The sequence below is a fragment of the Symphodus melops genome (genome assembly GCF_947650265.1).
Source record: "Symphodus melops genome assembly, chromosome: 12".
NCBI lineage: Eukaryota > Metazoa > Chordata > Actinopteri > Labriformes > Labridae > Symphodus > Symphodus melops.
In genome coordinates, this window is record NC_136702.1 from 1,657,435 (window position 1) to 1,680,130 (window position 22,696).

A 22,696-nucleotide genomic window follows, 5' to 3' on the forward strand; every position below is an offset into this window, starting at 1 on the left:
GAACATTTGCATGAAAAGCAATATTCCTTCCTGTTTTAGTCTTTCATGATCTCGGTTAATCTCTCATCAGGACCCATTGTTTGTTTTTTGTTTTTTGTTTGTTTGAAGAAATATTTAGATGAATTGAAATTTACTAGTTATTTACTAGTTTCGTTTATTTGGACCAAATCTTGCTAACCTGGTTGTCTAAACGAAAAATAAACATTTAATGTACCACTCGTTTGCTGACGTTCAGGAGCTCAGAGCTTATCTCACCAGCAGAGGGAGCCATTTACACATTTAACGTTAATATTTCTTTTCTTTTGACATTTGTCCTTTTGTCTTTGATTTTTCGTCTGTGCTTTTAATTCTCTTTTAGTTCTGCAGACATCCTGTCATGACCCCTCTTTATACCACTTTAAGAAATACTAACAGAAAGGGATGATATCCTCTCAAACAAAGATGCAATGCAGAAAACATCACTCAATGTCTGAATGTCCCTCTTAAAATCAAGTCAGAGGAGTAAAATAAGAAGTAAAGTAACTCAAACCTCACATGAGAGTGTGTAGCTTCCCTGCTCTGTTGCAGCTGTGGATCCTTTAATTTTAGCTCAATTTTTTTGGGCGCCTTGTCTATTTTTAGATCTGACGTCTTGAGAAAATTACGAGCTGAGGGTCAGTTTTGTGTGGAAGATTACACTGTAGAAGAAGGAGGAGTACAATGAGGAGGGATCATTCTCACCAGTGACACAAAGAGTTGTCTCGTGACCTCTAAATAACACCAACCATCTTCACCTTTTGTTGCTGTTCATTCTCATTCTAACATGTCAACAGGTCGCGTCAAATCAAAGAGACACTTCAACAGCTGAAATGTTTAGATTGTTTCTCATTCTTTCTAATTCAGGGGACTCTCTACAGCCAATCAAAACACTGAGTCGGCCGCAGCGTCCAATCAGGAACAGGTGCAGCATCAGGAGGCGTTTCCTCGGACCTACCAATAACTGCAGTGTCAAAAGCTCCAAGACGTGGTAAAAACTTTATTTCTGTTGCCATGAAGTGATGTGAACTGACCTTTAATTTGACCTTAAGTGTCCCCTGAACTGGAGCTCACAAACTGACATGATTGAAGTCTGTCATGCAGCATCTTCATGCATGACAGTTGTTTGCATTTTAATTGGACACATTTGAAAAAAAAAAAGATCTATTCTTTCAGCGTGAGCATGTGATTGACAGCTCCGCAGGGCTGACAAAGATTTCTGCAATATTTGAATGACAAGTATCTAAGAAACATGAAGCAGCCACCTCCAGTGATTGGCATTCAGTGATTGCATCTTCTCATCTATTGTACCATCACTCTGACATGTAAGACTTTTGAGTCAGTGGTTGGGCTGTTTTTTTTTTTTGCAGGATATTATCAGCTCACTGCATGTGAAGAAAAGACGGGGTTAGTCTTGGGGAGGAGGTGTAGTGAGGAGGAGTACAGGTGAGAGAGAGGAGTGAATGTGGCGTTCAGCAGAGTAACTGTTTCTCACACACACACACACACACACACACGCACACACTCCTCACTGCAGTTCCACCTGTCAGACAGATGGAGTGTGAAACGTGGTGATGTTGATGTGTCGGGTCTGTCTGATGCGATGAGACAGCCTGCAGCTTCTGCGCAGATCAGAAGGGATTAAGGTTGTCAAAATGTTCAATGCTTCTTATACTTCTCCAAACCGTGTGATATAAAATGATGCAATCTGTTTTTTTAATGATCGATAAAATATCCAAAAGTACCAAAGCTGTAAAAAAGACTACATCTGTTTTACAACATAGAAGAAGAATGAATCCAAATACCCCCAAAACTTCTGCAAAGTCGAAATTGCCAAACACATGTTTTTGTGCACTGTGAGCCCGGCTCAGACTGCAGGAGCATCGGGACGATTTTGAACCTCATTGAAATCCTTTAGTATGTGACGAGCCAAGATTGTGTGCATGCTCGACATCATGGAGAAGAATATGTGTTCGGATTCTCTTAAGTGTGTGATGCTGACAGTTTATGTGAAATCATTCAGTATTGGATGTCTAGAACGTTTATTTTTTGTTGCTGTCGTATGTTTGATATTCTAGATATTGGGACAATAACTAAAACGTCTGCACGAGCAGTTCAAATCAGGGTTTGGATCTCATACATGGGAAATGATGATTGAAAGAAGTTTCTAGAGGTGTACTTAAACCTTCCCGTTCTCCTATCTTGAGGAGGATGTAGCTGTCCTAACTTTCTCATTATTTGCAGAAGTTTTTTTTTTTCTTATCTGACTGTCCTTTATTTCATCACCTGTTGTAACCTTCTAAAAGACAGAGCATCTTTAGATCTCTTCTGGTGCGTAGCAGCCTCTAACTCACTGTGCTCACAGTCGAGTCCGTGCAGGTGGCGCTTGAGGAAAAGTGGTAAATTCTCGCTCCCCGTGTACGGAGGCTGTAATCCGCCAGGCGGACGGATTTAGAGCCGGAGAGAGTGAAGTAAGATAAGAGGGGATTCCTGAAGTTACAGGATTTTCTTCTGTAATCTAAAATTGGAAAAAAAACACATCTCTCAGATTCTTCTTATCTAAAGACCAACGGGCTGAAGGCTTTCTGTAAAATGTTTCCTTTTCTGTCTCACAAAGTTATTCAGCGACCTTTTAATAACGCACCTGCAGACGTTACAGAGGAAGCGCTGCATCGTGCATCATTCAAATGAGACTCTCTGCAAGTCGACTGACTTCATGGGAATCCATCCATTATCCAGACCTCTGAACCGATCTGTTCAGGGTCGTTGGGGGCTGCAGCAGATCCCAGCTGTCACTGGGCGAGAAGCACCCGATAGCTGCCTGTCAATCACAGGGCTGACACACATACCCACCAATTAACCTAAGGAGCACGTCTTCAGACAGGAAGTCCTGGAGGGAACCCATGCGTGCCCGGGGAGAACATGCTAACTCACTGTGCAGTCCTTCACCAGGAATAACAACTCAATGAAAGTCCTTCCAATCATGTTTGTGTCCACCTTTGAGGATGTGGGATAAAGATAGTGGCTACAGCTCTCCTGCAGGGCGACTTTGTAGTGGTGCTTTCACACCTGCAGAAAACGCCTGAAAAACGTTGTTTGTTATACGTCATCGATATTTGCCGAAGGAGCTGTACGTGTGAACGTAAACAGCCACATTCTTCACCTGGAGGATATGACCCGGATCGAGACCCCCCCTCTGCCCCCCCACTTCCATCTGCAGCATTCATCCTTAATGATCTAGATCTCTCCCCCCCCCCCGGCTTAACCTACTTTACAAGAGGCCTGTTGAGCTTTTACTGGCACAGATGTAACTTCATCAAATTAACCCCCTTTTTAACTTTCAGCAGAGCGCCCTGCTCGCCTTTTCACTCCACTGTTTAACGTTTTTACAGCACAAGTTCACGCAGCAGCCTTCAGCTGGAAAGAATCAGCCAGTCCGTCTCTGCACTGTTTGATACGAAGAGGAAAAGTATTTTATCTTTAATTCAACACAAACCACCTCGTGTTGATATTTATCAAGGACGATAAGCCGCATCGTAAATGCTGCGAGGGTAAAAGAAACAGCAAAAACAACAACGCTCACCTCATATGGAGGCAGGTAACCATGGCAACGACACGTGTGTGTGTGTGTGTGTGTTTTTCGATGTTCTGTGACCTCCCGTGACCGCGAGTCAAAATGACAACAAAGAAAAAACCGTCTTTGGAGGAAAGTCATAAATGGTTTAAGGTTCAAAGGAAAGCCGAGTCCCGTTCGGGTGCAGAGCTGAATGTTGTTTTTGTTGTTTTTGGTAAATCTGCAGCAGCGTCTTTCTCTGAATGGAATAAAAAACAAAGTCAGGGAGGTGAAGTGATAAACTCCATGGAGCAGTAGATTATTAACCGCTCGATGAAGCTGACGGTGACGCCTCACAACCTCACACTTTGTTTCTTGAGTCTGCTGGGAACATGTTTGTTTGTTTGTTTGTTTATTAGTTGATTTATTAAAAATGAAAATGTGGCACCTTTAATGTGGAGTCAAAGCTCGAAGAAGACTCTGTCAGTGTGTCACATTGATTGATTGATTGATTGCAGGCTGGTCATGGATACAGGACTGTTCCTTTTATATCCTGATTTTCTTCTTCCAGTTGTATTTTTCCTCTGCAGGATGAACTGGAACTCTTTCACTCGTACCCGTCTGACACAGTGTCGGCCTGCTCGTGTGCTGTTTGTGTAATGACCTCTGCAGCCTGTTGGGGGCAGCAGGAGGACTGATGAATGACTGCCTGGTTGTGCCACTTGAGCGGAGAGGTAGTGTGACTCTCTTTTTCAGGACTATTACATCATCATTGTCTAAAAACCACACACACAGGATCACCCTCTGTCATGCAAACACACGTCTCAGCACTGAGCGCACACACACACACACACACACTCAGGTGCAGTTGGCGGGATAAGACTGAGGTGCCTGTTTGCATTTGAATGGAGCGTTAAGTTATATTTGTTTGAATTTGGGAGGAGGGTAAAGAGGAGAGGAGGATTCCATCACTCGTAGCAACCGTTATTGAGTTACCACGGAAACGCTCTGCAATGTTCTCTGCTTCTCCCATGTCCTCCCTCTCTCTCTCTCTCTCTCTCTCGCTCCCTCTCTCTCTCCTCTCTCTCCTCTCTCTCCTCTCTCTCTCTCTCCCTACATCCTGTCTTCACAGCCGCTGGTCGACTTGCTCGTTGCGTTGCTGCACGCCGTTGCTCTGGGACACTCAGCTGGATTGTTCTGCAGCCGCAGTGTCGGAGCGCAGAGCTCAACCACTCGCTGCTGCAGGAGCTCATCAGCTGAGCAACGCTGTTTTTCTCCGGGTGCTGAAGGATGCCGTCCAGCTCGCTTTGATTTGAACTTTCTGAAAACAACAACAACAACAACACTTTGTCCTGTGACTTTTAACCCCTTGGCTTCTCCAATCGTTGTTTTGGATTGGTCAGGCGTTCGCGTGACATCACAGGAAGTCGGATGAAGTTCCATCAAACCCGAACACTTCTGCCTGAGATCGGCGTTGATTTTTCCACCGCTCCGTCAGTGTGAGAGACGAACAAACTGTCCACTGCGAACACTTCTACAAACAGCAGAACATCCCACCTCCTTCTCCTCCTCCTCCTCCAGCCAGCAGAGATGAACGAGGAGGTGCAGGAGCAACCGCAGGAAGAGCACGAGGAGGAGCAGTTGGCGCAGGAACAAGAGGGAAAGCAGCAAAAGGAGTTTGCATCGGAGGGGATGCAGGAGGAGGAGGTGCAACTTGTGGAAGAGGTGCAACAGGAGGAGGAGGAGATGCTCCAGAAAGAGCAGGAGATGGACATGCAACTTGATGGAGAGGTGAAAGAGCCTGAACAGGAGGAGCAGGAGGTGAAGGAGGAGCAGTTTGAGGTGGTGCAGCAACAGGAGGAAGCAGAAGAGGAGGTGCAGCAGAGTGAAGAAGAGCAGCAGTTTGAGGATCTTCCTCAGACCGAGGAGGAGGAGCTGCAGCCGAAAGAGGAGGTGCAGATGGTTGAGATGTCACAGTCTGAGGTGCAGCAGAGTGAAGAGAAGCAGCAGCAGCAGCAGCAGCAGCAGAGAGAAGAGGAGGTGCAGATTGAGGAGGTGCAGTACTTGGAGGACGCTCTGGAGCAGAACCACAACCAGCAGGTCCTGATCCGCCTCAGAGGGATGTGAGTAAACACGCTCAGCTGGTGCTGCTGATGATGTCATGCTGATGGTTGTGATGTAATACTGATAATCATGTTGTGTGAGTCGGACGGCATCAGCGTGGTTGCCTGGTTGCTGTGGTGATGGTGGCACGAGGTGAAGACGGAGAGGAGACGGATGGGAGAGAGAGAGAGAGAGAGAGAGAGAGAGAGAGAGAGAGAGAGAGAGAGAGAGAGAGAGGGTATTTGATGAAGTCTGTCTGTCAGATATTTTGGGCGCTAATGAGCTAACGCCGCCGCGGGAAACATCGGCATCACATGTGTCTCTCTTTTTTTGAGGCCACAGATGTAGAACAGCCTCGTCTCTTTCCCTTCCTTTTTTTTCTCTTTTTTTTTTTTTAGTTCTCTATAGTTGCCATGGTAACGGCGGAGCGTTGCGATGCAGCAAACTCTCTGCAAGGATGCAGACTGATTAGAAGAGAGAGAGAGAGAGAGAGAGAGAGAGAGAGAGAGAGAGAGAGAGAGAGAGAGAGAGAGAGAGAGAGAGAGAGAGAGAGAGAGAGGGGAAGGCAGGGCAGGAAATTATGTTTTCATTACTGCGCACGCTGAGAACAAATGTGACTTAATGGAGTCTTTGAGAGCTTCGTGAGTTTAAAGGGACAGTCTGACACTGTTTGAAGGTGAGGGTGTCAAAACGTACGACAGAGCCGTACCTATTGAAGAAGAGTTTAAAATCCAGACAAACTCTGTTACTTTAATGATTGCTGGTATTGAAAAGTCCCGAAGCCTCCGATCTTCTGTCACGTTTTTAACCAGAAGCTGCGACGGGAGAGAGAGAGAGAGAGAGAGAGAGAGAGAGAGAGAGAGAGAGAGAGAGAGAGAGAGAGCGCAGCAGTGTCCCTTTCTAATTCACAGGTTTAAAAATACCGTTGGTGTCTCATAAAGAGGCAAAAGGTAAATCTCAGTCGCTCACAAACAGACACATGAACACGTTGAGATGTGGTTTTGGAGGACTCCTATTTTGTGATTTAGAAACAAGGTGTGGATGTCATCTGATTTTTTTCTGGTATCACGTCTTCCTTTAAAACTCAGGTTTGATCTCAACCGTGTTCAGTGGCGTTCAGGTGGAGCGTGCAGGAGGATGAGGTGTGTGTTCAGTAGCGACTCCTGTCTGCGGGTTAATATCACTCCAACGTGTGTGAAGATATTCCCAGAACAAAAACACAACACAGACACCTGAGGCGAGCGGTGAAGAGAATAAAGGAGAGAAACTCCACGTCCGTTCACTTGTCTCCTAATATGTTTTTACAGACGGCTGCAGGAGAAAGTCGCCTTAAAGTCAATGTGAGCAGCATCAATAGTTTGTCTTCCTGCATGCAGCTCTCCGTCAAGATGTCAGAAGATGTTCAGGTGTGCAGAGCAGGTGTGAAAGGGGCTAAAAGGACACAGAGCTCGGACCTCAGGCTCCTCCAACACCTCGGAGTTGACCTCACAACACAAACCACGAGCCTCAGTTTATCACCGACAGCTCCGGGAGTCTGCTGAAAAAAAACAAGAACCCCCCCCCCCCCCCCCCAGAGAACATTTAAGGGATTTGTGTGCTCGTCCAATCACAATCACTGATGTTCAAAGCAATGTGCTGCTGATTTTGTCTCCTTCTTTCAGAGCCTTTCCTCTCTCCACCGGAGGCAGACCGCTCAAAAAACCAGATCAGTTCAGCTCCCTCATCGATGGATTCAATACTGTATATATTGGTTATATAGTGCAGACCTGCTCTGTATGCAGGTGTAATAAAATCGTAGTTTGGCACTTTATCTATATTTTCATGGTCCTCTGGGAACAGCTGCCAACTTTTTCCTTTTCTGTGCATTCTCATTTACTGTTTTTTTTTTTTTTTTTTTTTAACCCTTGTTGGTGTAGTCACCATAAAAACAGAACGCATTAAACATGACTTAATTTCTCAGTGCTTCTCCAAGTTACATCACTTTTGCATTTGTCTGTGACATCAAGTTCAACCCCACAGCCGCACAAGACGTGTGTAAACAAGTTTTTAGAAAATGTACATTTTTAAATTCTCGTATTTTTTCCCCTTATGTTGAGTCACCAGGAGAGCGAGCGAGTGAGAGAGAGAGAGAGAGAGAGAGAGAGAGAGAGAGAGAGAGAGAGAGAGAGAGAGAGAGAGAGAGGGGTTGATGAAAATGTCAGTATGTTCTTCTTGAGTTCTTTCAGCTGCTTGCATGTTCAGTAATTATTCCTAACAAGGAGCAGCGAGTGATTTTCTGCCTCTTTTGTCTCTTGGGCTCCAAAATCACCGCCGCTCGGCCCCCCTGCCTGTGAACGAACCCCTGCAGACAGAACTCAGGTGTCTAAACACACCTGTTCCTAAAGCCCACTGCGTGTTTTTCTGCTTGTTTGCGTGGGCGTCCAATCAGCGCTGACGGTAAATGTAGCGTACAGAAGCTAAAAGAGGTCTTTAGTTTATGCCTGCTGCTGGACCAACATGTTCTCATGTCAGCTGCAGTTATCAGAAGATTTACACTTGAAAAGAAATAAATGATGCACATACAGACTGCACAGGTTTTAAGTAACTTAAACCAAACACCAGTTTTAAAGCTAACACGTGACAGTTTCAAAATGTGTCGTTCAGCAGTCATGCAAAAAAAGAGAAAAAATTGAGGTTGCGAGTGACTGATTGAAGCAGCATACACAGAGTTTTATTGACTACAGGCAACGTCAGCTTGAGAGTGCAGCTCAGTAAAGAGTAAATAATAATAACAATGAATTTGATTGATTGATTATTTTCATCATTCAGACCCAAAACAAAGTGTGCGAGCACACAGAGCATCCTCTGCTCGACCAGCAAAGTTTCAGCTGGTTTGTTGACTGTCAATCAACAGACAGACAGACAGACAGAGAGACAGACAGACAGACAGAGAGACAGAGAGACAGACAGACAGACAGACAGACAGACAGACAGACAGACAGACAGACATGAGCGTCTGAGTTCTCAAACATCAGTGAGGAAAAACATGAACATGAACATGAACGTTGCTCCTGCAGCCTGGTTTTACATTAACGTCTCATAATGAGACCATTCGTCAGTCTCCACATCACCGCCGTCTCATTTATCACTGTTTGATTTAATGGAAACTTTCTCACATCAGCAGCGTCGCTGAAATGCAACATGTGCCGCAGTGTTTTCAAAAAAACAAACACAGATTTATGGCCCCTTCATGCCCCTGTATGAAAGACCGGGCTGTCAAACAGCTTCCTGTTTTAGTGACTAGTAAATAAACATCAGAGGAAGAAGACATCAGAAAGTGACCAGCAGTAGCCCGTGTGTCGGCTTGAGCAATGAGGAGCGTTGGATCCTGTAATAAACATTGGCGAGGGAACGTGTGAAGTGTCAGCAGTGATTCGACGAGAGAAACACTGAAGGTGCAAAAATAAAAACCCAGAAATCAACAGACGAAACTCAGATTGTAACTTCAGGGGGAGATCCATCACTGGCAGTGCTCTGCAGGATTGTTTAAATGTTTTCAGACGCTTCAGACGATATTTGAGGAGCCTAAAATGATGATTTATCTACCGGGCTTTATGCGATGTTTACAGGCACGCTTCGCACTGAAGAAGTTTTTGTTTGCTTTCAAAAAAAGTTCCGTGTTCAGACGACGTTTTTATGACAACCTGTGTGCACACAAAACAACATGCATAGATGTCCATACGTGTGCATGACTGCAATGAATACATTCATTTATTCATGCACTGAATTCATGATAATATTTGCTACACATGTTTGAGGCTCCTGCACTTTATATTAACCATATTTGTTTTGACAGTTTTGGTGTCTTTACAGATTTCGGTTAAAAATACAAAATAAAGCAGTTTATATATTTCTGATGTATTTTAATTAATATGTAAGTAAGTTATTAAAATTAGCTTGATCTTTACATCTGTGGCCATTTGAAATATGAACTCATTTTAGTATATTATATTTTATTTCTTTTAGTTAACATACTTTATTTTGAAATAATAAATCCAAGACTTTACAGCAGGCAGAATATTTCCCCTTTTTCTTTTTTAACCATGAATGAATTTCAAACCTTAATGTCATCGCTCGACCAGCTTCTTCATGTCCTGTTATTGTTCACCTGTGTGTGTGTGTGTGTGTGTGTGTGTGTCCTCTCATTTATTCTTAGCTTGCGGATCAAACACAAGAAAATCTGTTGTCGCCGTTTGGAGGGAAAACAAACGAGTTTGCACGAATTTCATTCTTTTATTTTCTTTTTGTCATCCCCCTTGTTACCATGGAAACAGCAGAGCATTTCGATGCAGTAAAACTCTCTGCTGAGGAGAGAGGGACAGAAAGACAACAGGACGTCTTCTTTCTTTTTTTGAATTGTCATTTATATATTTATTTTCCACACATCTCGTTTTTTTTTTTTTTTTCTCTAAAATCCAAAGCCGATTTATTTAAATGAAAATGCTTTATCGGAGGGGAGAAAAGAGAAGAACTGTGCATGTGTGAAGAGTTCATCAGGCTAGTTTGTGAGGCGTAAAATGGGATATAAAGCAGCTGAAGCGGTTTGATACCTGCAGCACTAAATCAGTTTTTGATGTCCAGTCACCTGAAATATTGAAATGAAGAAGAAAACAGAGTCCCTGTTATCAGAAAAACATCACATTCCTCCACTAAACTGTAAACATATAAAGCTAAATGTTTGTCTCTGTTTAACAGTTGCATTAATATGAACAAGCTAAAGTGTATTTAATGTGTTTTTCTGGTTCATTATAAGAGCTGCTGCAGGATGTGGGCGGTGTCGATGAAGTTTACCGCTCAAAAAAGCGTGAAACTCAGCGAGTGCCGGAACCTAAAAAAAAAACCTGCCTCACACAGAGACATAATGTTGTTTGAGAGAAATAAAGATACTTTAATGCTCGTTATGCTGGAGAGTGTCAGAAATAAAAAGGTTAAGGGGAGAGTGGGAAACAGCTGGAGGACGGAAACACACGGAGAAGGAGTGGGTGACGGCGGGCAGAGAAATTTATGACAGAGTGGTGACTCATTCTTCACAAACTATCTCTGTCCTCTCTACTTGTTTTCTCTCCTCACCTTTCGCTGTCCTCACCTGTCTCTGTCCTCACCTGTCTCTGTCTTCACCTGTCTGTATCCTCACCTTTCTCTGTCTTCACTTCTCTGTGTCCTCACCTCTCTGTGTCCTCACCTGTCTCTGTCTTCACCTGTCTGTGTCCTCACCTGTCTCTGTCCTCACCTGTCTGTGTCCTCGCCTGTCTCTGTCTTCACCTCTCTGTGTCCTCACCCGTCTCTGTGTCCTCACCTGTCTCTGTCCTCACCTCTCTCTGTCCTCACCTGTCTCTGTCTTCACCTGTCTGTATCCCTTTCCATATCTGTCCACACCTGTCTCTGTCGTACTTGTCTCTGCACTCGTCTGTCTCACCTGTCTCTGCAGCAGGTATTCTGTCCCCTCTTTGTAATTCAGATCCGCCCCCACACAGGCCGGGGTGCAATTACTGCTGGAGCATGAAATAACAGCTTCCTGCTGCCGGCTTCAGAGTCCAGCCCGGCGCTGTCCGACCCGTGATCAGCCATCAGGGTCATATTCCAGCCCCGCTGCTTTATATTGGCCCGACGTATTTCTTCCCAGAGAGGCTTTTTATTGGTCGGACTCGTGTCGTGGATTTACTGCAGAGCTGTGAGCGTGAGCTGAACCAACCACTCTTCTTGTCTCAGCTCGCTCCCTGTTGTTGGTCCAGGCTGAACGTATTCTGACAAACTTTGGTAGAGGAGCGCTGCAGTACCACATTTTGACCACTGTGTCAGTTTTTACACATGCACAAAACTCAGAACAACTTTTCCCATTTGGCTTTTTCCTGCCAGCCTCCTCGTACGAGTTCTGCATGAAGTCTGAGAAATCAGCAGGAAATATTCAACAAGCAGGCGGGGTGATGGTGATTATATCACCCAGACGCCGCACACCAACAACGTAAAACTCTGACCTGTGTGAAAGAATAACTCAGGACGAGTTCAGAGGAAGTCTGTGCTGAGCTGTTCACAGAAATGTTCTTTAAATGATGTTTGTTTGAATGCAGCGTGATTGGTGGATTTTTAATGCCTGTTCTGTTTTTTGTTTTTGTCTCCAGGCAGAAATACAAAAGTACATCGCAGAGGTAAGAAAAACAAACACACACACACACACACACACACACACACTATAAATGCCATGAATAAATATTACTAGCAAAACTGCAGATTGACAGTAAAAAGAATAAAAGAGAGAGAGAGAGAGAGAGAGAGAGCTGCGAATCGTTCGAGCGAGCCAACACATCCACAGCAGTGAAGACATTCAGCACGACCTTGACGGTGATACCGGCTCAATACAAACGACCTTATAAACGGCTATTACATGTTTAACAATCATAAACAGCACTCAGCCGCTTTCTGCTCCACCAATCAGCTCGCTCCGCAGCCCATCTGGGAGCGGACGGCCAAACTTCACCGCTGTGCAGCTTTGTTTGTGTCACAGCAGAACAAAACAGCCACCGTGCATCACATCGTTCATCACTGTGGTGCAAAGTTAAACATCCTCTCTGGTTCTAGAACAAATCGTACCGTCTCGTATTGACCCCGGCTCCGAATGATGGCAGGCTGCTTTTAGAAACTCAGGTAAATAAACTTCCTCAACAACAAAACACAGATGAGTCACGTCGACTAATCGAGGGAGAGAAAGTCATGATGAAGAGCCGTCTGCTGGGACTGCTGGGAGTCTGAAAGTTCATAAATAGTTTTAAAAAGTCAACGGATGAGAAGTGTGCAAGTTGTTGTCACAAACAATCAAAAGCCGGGGTCCTTTTTACAAAAAACAAACAAACAAACAAACAAACAAACAAACAAAAAAAACAAACCCTTAAATGTCTTGTGTCTTGAACTCCCCCCCCCCCCCCCCACCCTCTCTCTCTTTCAATCTCTCTCCCTCCGTTTCTGACTCCAGCTGTAACCATGGCAACTGAAACAGATTCCATCCAGTTTACGGGGAGGTGTTTCGGTTACCATAGCGATGGCACGATGCCCGGCCGCAGCGGAGTCTTTATGTCTCCTCTGTTGTAAACATAAAAAAAAAAAGAAAGAAAGAAAAAAAAAAAGCCTTCCCTCCGTCCAGCGTCTTTGAAACGCAGAGACAAAATAATCGATCCGTTCATTTTCCTCCTCCAGTCAGCCGTCCCTCCATCCATCCATCCATCCATCCATCCATCCATCCATCCATCCATCCATCCATCCATCAGCGGGCACTAAAGTTAGAGAACAGGCGCCGCTCGGGACAAATTTACGAGCCGTCTGCAGGGTACAGGTTGCACCTTCCTGCCCACGCAGCATCTCCTCACAATAAAACCCTGAGCGAGTGTTCTGCTGTTTCACGGCTGCATCTTTCTACACTCAAAGATGAACAACATCAACATCTAAAGAAAGAAACAAACATATGAAGGATTGAATGATACTAAAGTTTGACCTGCTCTCTGACTGACAGCTTCACAGTGATTGCATAAGGAGCGGGTTTTAAACCGAGGTCTATAATCATGTTGACTTCCTATAGGAGACTCCTGTTGCTTTTCTGTGGGCGTTGGATGATTGACAGGAGGCAGGGTGTCATGTGACCATCTGGAGGAAACAGATTTTCATGTTCTGGTTGTGTAGTGAGAAAAGGACAGCAGCTGTGTGGGGGCAAAGTATGACGATGGGTTCCTCCTCCTGATCAGGTGACCAGGTGTGTGCACAAACGATTCCTGGTGATGAAGCCATGTTTTTGTACATTTAGACTTTAAAAATAATACCTCAACATGCGCTAAATTACTTAAATCTTTCCAAGGTTAAAAAATATTGAATGAAGCTCTAAGTCAAACATCATCCAGCCCAGTGTGGTATAAATCTGGGCACAGTATTGAATTCTAACACTCAGATTTCAGCAGACTAAGAAGCTTAAATTAGATTTAAAAAAAAAAAAAAGTTGTTTCGTGTGTACCTGCAGCAGCCCAGACAAGCTTTGCTGGCAGATTTGGCCACTCTTTATTCAAGTGGGTGGGTAAAAATAGTTTTTTGGGTGGGCGAGTTCAAGGCTGTGATTGTCTGATTGAAATCAGGAAACACTGAGCCAAGGCAGCAGAGCGTGATAAGAGGGCGATAACAGCTGGTACAAAGTGTTTCCCGCTGATCCGCTCAGGAGAGGACGGCTCTCTGCAGGCTGATGACACTGAACGCAGCATGAAGTGAACAGCTTTCGTTTCACAAGTGCGCTGGACGTGCTGCGTTACTGCAGATGAGGAACTAAAACTCATAATTGTTTCAAGCTGGAGAGAGGAACTGGTCGTCTTGTAGGCTGCGGTCACGTGGGAGACACGCATACAGCTCTCCAGTTGTTGTCTGATGAGAAACGAAGCTACTTTGTTTTATCGCAGGCTCCACGGTGGGTTGATGTAGGAGATTAGTTAAAGCCTCTTCTGCTCATTATTATTATTATCAAGATAAGTAGCTCCCCATCTGTGCAAGTTTAAACAAACAAAAAAAACTGCAGTTCTTCTGGTGTCCACTAGAGGCTGTTTCCTGCAGTGAGTCAATCCCCATAGAGCTCCATTCAAATGTCCAACTTTGTGTACAACATGTGCAACAGTTTTTGGATCATATGAAGGATAAGAGTTTTGCATAGCTTTGCTTAATGAGTTGATTGACAGGTGGGTGTGTCGTTGGGAAGAGTTAAGCCCCGCCTCAGCTCCACTTCATGCCTGCTTCTATCGATCTGAAGTTAGTTTGGGTCAGCATTTTCAATATGGCGACCAAACGAATACGTCCATGTCAAATCCAGTCCAACTTTAATTGCATAACTTAATTGTGCAATGCAACCAACTCGAGGCAGAATGAACAAATATTCTAAACTGTATAAACATCCAATCACAACACGGGTCCTAAACAATATGACACGTTTGAGAAAAATCGTAAACTTTAAAAAACACCACATAGACATCGATAAGCAGGGATAATTAAAAATGTGTGTGTGTGTGTGTGTGTTTTCAGGCTGAAGATGGTCCTGGAGCAGATGGACCGCGGCGTGGTCGACCTGCAGGAGCTCCGCAGGAACCTGGAGCTCGCTGCCGCCATGTTGGACTCTGTCTACACGGACGAGACCAGGTGAGACTCGACGGGTGGTGAAGCATCGCAGCTTCTCGTTCACACTGACAGCGGGGGCGTTTCAGTACCAAAGCGTTGCCAATTTAATTCTGTAAACGACGAGTACCGGGTGTCTCGGTCTTTTTTTTTGTTGCCGTGGTATCAAACAGACACTTGAATTATGCAAAAGTTTTTTATTTTTAATTTTTTTAATTTTTCTTATTTTAAGAGTTAAGACTTTTGCAGTTTTAAGAGTTTTGCAGTATTTTATTTTTTTCTCTCCACTGTTTGTTTCTGCCTGCAGACGTCTGTTGGACACTGAAGACGAACTCAGCGACCTGCAGGCGGAGTCCGTACCCAGCGAGGTACGTGATTGGCTGGCGTGTACCTTCAGCAGGAAGATGGGCGTGGCCAAGCGTCGCCCGGAGGAGAAGCCGAGATTCAGGAGCATCGTCCACGCAGTGCAGGCTGGGATATTTGTAGAGAGGTAAAAACAATCTTACCATTACCAGAACCTAATAAAAAATTAAATGCAGAAATTCGGTCCAGTGCGCTTTGGCGCCCACCAAAGCTCTCTGAGTGCAACTGCATTACCATTAAACAAATAGTGCTGTTACGCCTCCTTGAGCATCTTCAGCCCGGACAGCCAGCTCGCCGTCGGACTTGCCGCCCGACTGTTTCTTGATGCTCTCTCTAACGTGTAAAAGGCTTTCAATTGTTTTCTCTAGTCTGGGCCGTCTCTCTTTTTTTCTTCTGCTCGAAGTCCACCAGGTGCATGATGGGAAATTTGGGCGGCAGTAGCTCAGTCTGTAGGGACTTGGGTTGGGAACCAGAGGGTCGCCGGTTCAAGTCCCGGCACGGACCAAGTCCGGAAACTGGTCTGGTAGCTGGAGAGTTGCCAGTCCATTTTCCTGAGCACTGCCGAGGTGCCCCTGAGCAAGGCACCGAACCCCAAAAAACTGCTCTGGAGCGCTCGCTGTGGGCAGCTCCCTCACTCTGAGACCTCTCTATTAATGCAGAGTGAAAACCGAATTTCCCCTCGTGGGATTAATAAAGTATATATACAAAAAAAATAATAATTATAATCTCAAAGGAATCTAGTTGTAAACTTGAGTCTGACTAAAAACTCTTTAGATGTTAGAGGGGGTCACTGGCTTGTCTTTAAAAACTTTTTTCAAAGTCTTTGTGTGCAGGGAAATCATTGAACATCCGGTTTAAACATTAAAACCCGAGCACATAAATGAATGACGAGAATGTCACCTGCACAGACTGAAGGACATTAAGTGTCCAGAAAACAAGAAACCTGTGAATTCTTCAGGTTCGGTCAGATATAGTTTGATGTTATTTTGGTCTCCAGTGGGAGCCTGCATCACCTAAAGACAGCACAGATAAATAACTTTCTGAAAAACATCCTGAAGAGCCTCTCCTCAGATGTGATAACTCGCGAAGAGGCGGCGCGTAACGATGTTAGCATGGCGAGCTACAGATGGAGATGAAGATCGTGCAGGGAAAGGAGGCGGTCCGATGTCATTAGAGTGTAAAAGAGAGCACTATCAGTTCATCTGCTGCCACTTAATGACGCATGAAGTCAGAAAATGTCTGCTGCACTGTGACGCCGGCGACGGTGAACTGCAGCACTCGCCGAGCGTATGTGTGTTTAGAGCGCGGTTACCATGGCGACAAACAATCCATCCCCTCTCAAACTGTGGAGGATGGAGTGTTTATCTGCACGCAGCTGTCTGTATCATCGAGTGTGAAGTCTGATATTTATATCTGTGTGTGTGTGTGTGTGTGTGTGTGTGTGTGTGTGTGTGTGTGTGTGTGTGTGTGTGTGTGACATCAGGATGTACAGACGGACGTCCAACATGGCCGGTCTGACCTACCCTCCCACGGCTCTGACAGCTCTGAAGGTAAAAACTGTTTGAAAAAACTGAAGACCCATCTTCAGAAAGTGACATCTCTTTTATTTACTTTTATAAGATGGTTGGAAAGGAGGAAAGGAAAAGGAGGAATACAGGATGTTTGAAGGAAAGAAAAGAAGGAAAGAGGAAGAGGGAAGGAAAGAGGCGAAGGGAAGGAGGGAAGGAAAGAGGAGAAGGAAAGGAGAGAAGGAAAGGAGAGAAGAGAAGGAAAGAAGAGAAGGAAAGGAGAGAAGAGAAGGAAAGAAGAGAAGGAAAGGAAAGAGGAGAAGGGAAGGAGGGAAGGAAAGAGGAGAAGGGAGGGAGGGAAGGAAAGAGGAGAAGGAAAGGAGAGAAGAGAAGGAAGGAGGGAAGGAAAGAGGAGAAGGAAAGAAGAGAAGAGAAGGAAGGAGGGAAGGAAAGAGGAGAAGGAAAGAAGAGAAGAGAAGGAAGGAGGGAAGGAAAGAGGAGAAGGAAAGAAGAGAAGGAAAGAAGAGAAGGAAAGGAAAGAGGAGAAGGAAAGGAAAGAGGAGAAGGGAGGGAGGGAAGGAAAGAGGAGAAGGAAAGGAAAGAAGAGAAGGAAAGGAGAGAGGAGAAGGAATAGGAGGATTAAAAGAAAAGTAAAGGTTGGAAATGGACAGATGAACGGAGAGAAAAAAGGAAGAATCAAAAGGAGGAATAATGGGAGGAGAGAAGGAAAGAAGTATAGAAAAAGGAGGAGATAACGGAGGGACAAAACAGAAATAAGTCCTCCTCAGGTCGTAAATAAAAAAAAAACCCAATTGAATTAGATCTCTAATGATTTAATAAATATAATTATTCATCTAATTTCTGCTCCTGTCAGGATGTAAAACGACCAGAGAAAGAGTAAAAATAGAACTTATAGATATCAACAACAACAACATGAATCTTAATTTAAAGCTGAGATGTAATAATGAGCTAATCATTAGTCACAAACATTTAATTTAATTGATGCTCTGCTTCACTTCCTTCTGTTCTGTGCAAACGCAATTAGCACACCGCCCTCTACTGGCACAAATCCCGCATTACACCCAAAGAACAGAGGCTTTATAATGTTTACATGTGGAGTCTTCCTTCATGTCCGCTTATAAAGCAACGACATGTACCCTCTCATGGACCCTTTTCATCGAGGTCAAGGACACGTGGTTTGGAAAGGACTTAGAGGGAGGGTCCTTTTTGAGTTTTTGGGACATAAATGAGTTTTGTTTTTTTTCTTCCAGGAAGTGGATCAGTGGTCGTTTGATGTCTTTTCCTTCCACGAGGCCACAGGAGACCACGCCCTCAAGTTCCTCGTCTACGACCTGCTGACCCGCTATGACCTCATCAACAGGTTCAGGGTACACGCGGCTTTGTATCGTTAACGTCTGTGGGAGAGGGCGGGGCTTAATGTCGGGGCAGGTGGACATCTAGTTTATGATAAATATGCACACAGACGGTTTCACCTTCTCAGTTTGTTTTGTAATTAAAGAAGATGCAACTGATATATCTGATCATTCACCTGTGTGTGTGTGTGTGTGTGTGTGTGTGTGTGTAGATCCCTGTTCAGGCTCTGGTTCAGTTTGTTGAAGCTCTGGAGAACGGTTACAGCAAACACAAGAACCCATACCACAACCTGATCCACGCCGCTGATGTCACACAGACCGCCCACTTCCTCATGCTACACACAGGACTCATGGTAACACACACACACAGACAGACACACACACACACACACACACACACACACACACACACACACGCCTTGGTTGCTGCAATTCTTCACATTATTCGCAAAGTTAGCAGTGCGATTCCACGCCCCCATCGCTATGGCAACGTTACAACAAGTTTAAACCAGGCTCAAGTTTTGAAGTTCAAAAAGTGAAGTTCTGTGTGTTTCTGTTCGTGTGTGCGTGTGTGTGTGTGTGCGTGTGTGTGTGTGTGTGTGTGTGTGTGTGTGTGTGTGTCAGCACTGGCTGAGCGAGCTGGAGATTCTTGCGATGGTTTTCGCTGCAGCGATTCACGACTTCGAACACACAGGAACAACAAACAACTTCCACATCCACACCAGGCGAGTATGCACACACACACACACACACACACACACACACACACACACGCACACACACACACACACTGATCTATGTCTTGTTATTATCATCAGTTAAATAGGAATACAAACACGGCGTATCACATTTCATTACAAACAAAAAGAACACACAGAGACGTCAGCGTGTGATTGGCTGTTGGATCTGTCCATCAGGTCGGAGGTCGCCATCCTGTACAACGACAGGTCAGTGCTGGAGAATCATCACGTGAGCGCCGCCTACAGGCTGATGGCGGAAGAGGACATGAACATCCTGATCAACCTGAACAAAGACGACTGGAGGTGATGGACGACTCTGATGGTAGAGATCATATAATAGGAGTTATAAATCAGAGGTGACGTGTGCGTGTGCGTGTGCTGATCCTCCACAGGGAGCTGCGAGCTCTGGTGATAGAGATGGTGATGTCCACGGACATGTCGTGTCACTTCCAGCAGATAAAGACGATGAGGAACGCTCTGACGCAGACGCTCAGGTACGTCCTCACGAGTCTCGTGTAAACTTCACCGTGTCCTGAAACTTTTTTTGTGAAGACAAGTTTCTACAAATGTCCTCGACAACATCTGTCTCTTTGAAGTCACCAGATCTCCTTGGCGTGCAGATCTTGTTTGCACGCCACGAGTCAGTTATGTCATTTTTTTTTTGTCATTTTATGATTAGTTGGTATTTTGATATGAAAGTCGAGCTTTTATTTGTTGTTTGGTTTTATTGATTTTGACGCCCCCTTGTGGTCAAAATGATCATTCTGAGTTCTTTTGCAGTTCTTTTTCTGTAGGTCAGATAGAGACGTCAATAATTAATTTCAGTGTGTTACATAACCAGATAAAAACTCTTTACTGACACAGGAAGAACGGTTGTATTTAATACGATGCATTATTTTAAAAAAACAACAAAGAGGATCAACTCTATTCTATTTCATTTCCTTTATTTTGGGGGCCTGTGGATAGAGTCACAACCAAGAAAGGGGAGGGGACGGGGGGAACGGGTCGGATTTGAACCCGGGCCATCTGCTCTCGAGGAGCTCAGCCTCAGTCCATGGGTCGTGTACTGCACAGTGTAATGTTTCTCCTCTACCATACAAGTCAAATTTACATAATATACTATCATGTAAAGACAGGTCGGCTGCTCAATGACGAGTGTGTTCTGGCAGACGGTGTGTGTGTCCGTGTGATGAAGACGAGCAGATCTTCAGTGGGAGTTTGGTGAATCTGCAGACATATGTTCCCGCAGGCTGCTGAACCAGACAGACCGCTCTGAGAGAGAGAACAGATCCAGTCTGATCACACAGTCCACGTCCTCCTGAGTGTGTGTGTGTGTGTGTGTGTGTGTGCAGGGAAGGGGGGGGGGTCCTGTCACACTTGGATGAGATTTTGGGGTAGACTCTGTCATCATCCTGTCGACAGGCTGATCCTGCAGCAGCAGCTGTGTGAACGACTGTTCTCGGCACGCTGTGACCAAAATACAAAAATAAAGAACGAAAACCTCGCCAATGGAGAACGCACAGGAGGACGCACGACGTCCGGCAGTTCCAATTTCTTATTGTCTTAGGCGTTAAGAGGAAGTGTCAACCTTTCCGCCTGTGCTACTTAAAAAAAATATTCTTGCAAAACATATTTCACAGTCTCTCTCTCTCTCTCTCTCTCTCTCTCTCTCTCTCTCTGCAGTATAGACAAAGTGAAGGTTTTGTCTCTGATGCTTCACGCTGCAGACATCAGTCATCCTGCTAAAACCTGGCCGCTGCACTACCGCTGGACCCACAGTCTGATGGAGGAGTTCTTCAGACAGGTGAGACACAAAACATCCGGCGAACAGATCACAATCACAGGTAACAGCACGCTGAAACTCTGTTCCTCTTCCAGGGAGATAAAGAGGTGGAGCTCGGCCTTCCTTTCTCTCCTCTCTGTGACCGCAAAGCCACCATGATCGCCCAATCACAGATAGGTAAGAATAACCAATCAACCAATCGAACAGCAGGATCATCTGTAGGTCACGGAGTAAAAATGACGAGTGAGAATAATCAGGAGCGCTGAGGTGAAACCCCGAATGAACCCTCCAGTTTGACTCTGGTTGAACAGGGACATCTGGTGGTGGATTTCTGAACTGCACTCATCCTGAGCTCAAGCCGATTGTCTTAAAAATTAAAACAAATCTAAAATATTTAACTATATAAACCAGTTTATTCAAGTGTTTTAACCTCCTTCCTTTCATCTCACCTCTGACTGTTCACAGGTTTCATCGACTTCATCGTGGAGCCGACCTTCAGTGGTCTGATCGACACTACAGAGAAGGTGATTGGTCCTTTGATAGATGAGGACAGGAAGGCCAGAGAGACAGGAAACAGGGAGTCCAGGTACTAAAACATATACTTTACACTATAACACAATAAAATGCATCACTGCTCAGGAAAATTAAAAATTAAATTTCAATATTTAATATGAAATTCAGGGTCTCATGTGTTTATTTTATTCTGACACAAACATGGACATTAGAGTGTGAACTACTTTTCAGAGCAACATAAGAAGAAGTTATAAATAGGTTTTTACAACGTTACATGATCTACACATGTCTGATATAATGATTTAAATTCGGTGTCTTCTGTGTTGACTCTGCTGCAGCCTGACAGGCAGCGGCTCGGTAACTGTGGAGTCGGTGCAGAGACACAGCAGCGGTCGCCATAGAAACAGGGATGATGGACACATGGATTTCTCCCTGACTGCCATCGACCTTCCGGCTCTGAGGAGCCACCTGTCAGGTGTCATCGCCAGCAACAAGGACAGGTGGAAGGAGCTGTCTGTGCACGGTACGACCACACGCTAACGTTAGCATTTAGCTTGAAACGGCCATACCAGAATTTAGTGCCTCAGATTTGTACTTTTGTTGCTACGGTATCAAAACTGGTATCGATATTTTTACTCGAATCCTATCAAAATTTAAAATTCAGATTTTCTGACAACCCTCTTACACATCTCCTCTTGTTTGTTGCTGATGTGTACAGAGTTGGCCAATAAGGAGCAAGAGGAAAAAGAGAGCGTGGCGTCTAATGACAACCAATCACAAGCCTCACCCAGCCACAGCGTCCCTGATAGACACAACTCGGACCAATCACAGAACTGTGACGACGCCCCTCCCGAAGAGCAACCGACCTGCAACGGTAACGAGAAAACGTCAAACCAGGGGCAAATGTTTAGTTTCAGTTACCCCTTTAATGTGCTGACCTGTTGCTATGGTGACTCTTGCAGGGGCGGGGTCAGTGGAGAAGGACGAGCAGGAGGAGGATGAAGTGCCTGAAAACGCCTGAGGATGAACCGCGGCACGCTCAGCCACTCGACGACGGCGAGTGTTCAGACTCGTCTGTTTGAACTCAGCAGTGGACCCGGCGGGCCCCACTCAGTGGACCGCGTAGGGCCCGCAGACCTTATGTTTACAACGATCCATGAAAATATCACATTTAAAGTGACACCGTTCATCAAAGAGCAGCTTCTTAGTACTGAACGTGTTTATGATTTTATTAAAGACTCAGAGGAAGAAAAAAAAAGAATGAGGAATAAATATAAATAAAGAGAAACCAGAGAGATGTTAAACTTGCTTTAAGATGTCAGGAGTGTGAGGAGGATTTCTGCTCTGGGCTCAAATGACTGTTGTGCCTCTAGCCACACCCACAATCCGTGATGTCATCAACCATAATCACACTGTGGGCATTTTTCTCTGATATCAGCGTCGGGTTAAAAACGCTTCTGTGACGTCATGTGGGGGTCGTTCTCATTAATTGTGTAAAAAAAAGCAGGGCTATATTTAAACGGAAATACATTTTAATGATTATATAATATTCCCCTTTGTGACATCATCATTGGGGG

At 44.8% G+C, this 22,696-nt stretch overlaps 1 protein-coding gene across 2 annotated transcripts; it reads left to right on the top strand.

The window, feature by feature from the left end:
• The first annotated feature begins 912 nt into the window (after nucleotides 1-912).
• pde1a (phosphodiesterase 1A, calmodulin-dependent) lies at nucleotides 913-22,427 on the top strand. 2 transcript variants are annotated; one of them, XM_079357584.1, is made up of 16 exons: nucleotides 913-1,006; nucleotides 11,830-11,856; nucleotides 14,750-14,863; nucleotides 15,147-15,329; nucleotides 16,686-16,752; nucleotides 17,982-18,098; nucleotides 18,296-18,436; nucleotides 18,708-18,808; nucleotides 19,001-19,126; nucleotides 19,216-19,317; nucleotides 20,507-20,627; nucleotides 20,702-20,783; nucleotides 21,072-21,192; nucleotides 21,458-21,642; nucleotides 21,838-21,993; nucleotides 22,082-22,427. In XM_079357584.1, exons 3-16 carry the CDS (start codon nucleotides 14,757-14,759, stop codon nucleotides 22,138-22,140), a joined length of 1,668 nt encoding a protein of 555 aa, XP_079213710.1. In that variant the 5' UTR covers nucleotides 913-1,006; nucleotides 11,830-11,856; nucleotides 14,750-14,756; the 3' UTR covers nucleotides 22,141-22,427. The 2 variants fall into 2 exon arrangements, with proteins under 2 accessions (XP_079213710.1, XP_079213709.1); XM_079357583.1 differs by lacking the exon at nucleotides 913-1,006 and adding an exon at nucleotides 4,506-5,691.
• The last annotated feature ends 269 nt before the right edge of the window (nucleotides 22,428-22,696 follow it).

Coding starts and splice junctions, on each gene's coding strand:
- pde1a (XM_079357583.1), top strand. CDS start 5,159: ATGAACGAGGAGGTGCAGGAGCAACCGCAGGAAGAGCACGAGGAGGAG. Junction 18,099..18,295: donor ACCTCATCAACAGGTTCAGG/GTACACGCGGCT, acceptor GTGTGTGTGTAG/ATCCCTGTTCAGGCTCTGGT. Junction 19,127..19,215: donor CTGAACAAAGACGACTGGAG/GTGATGGACGAC, acceptor GATCCTCCACAG/GGAGCTGCGAGCTCTGGTGA.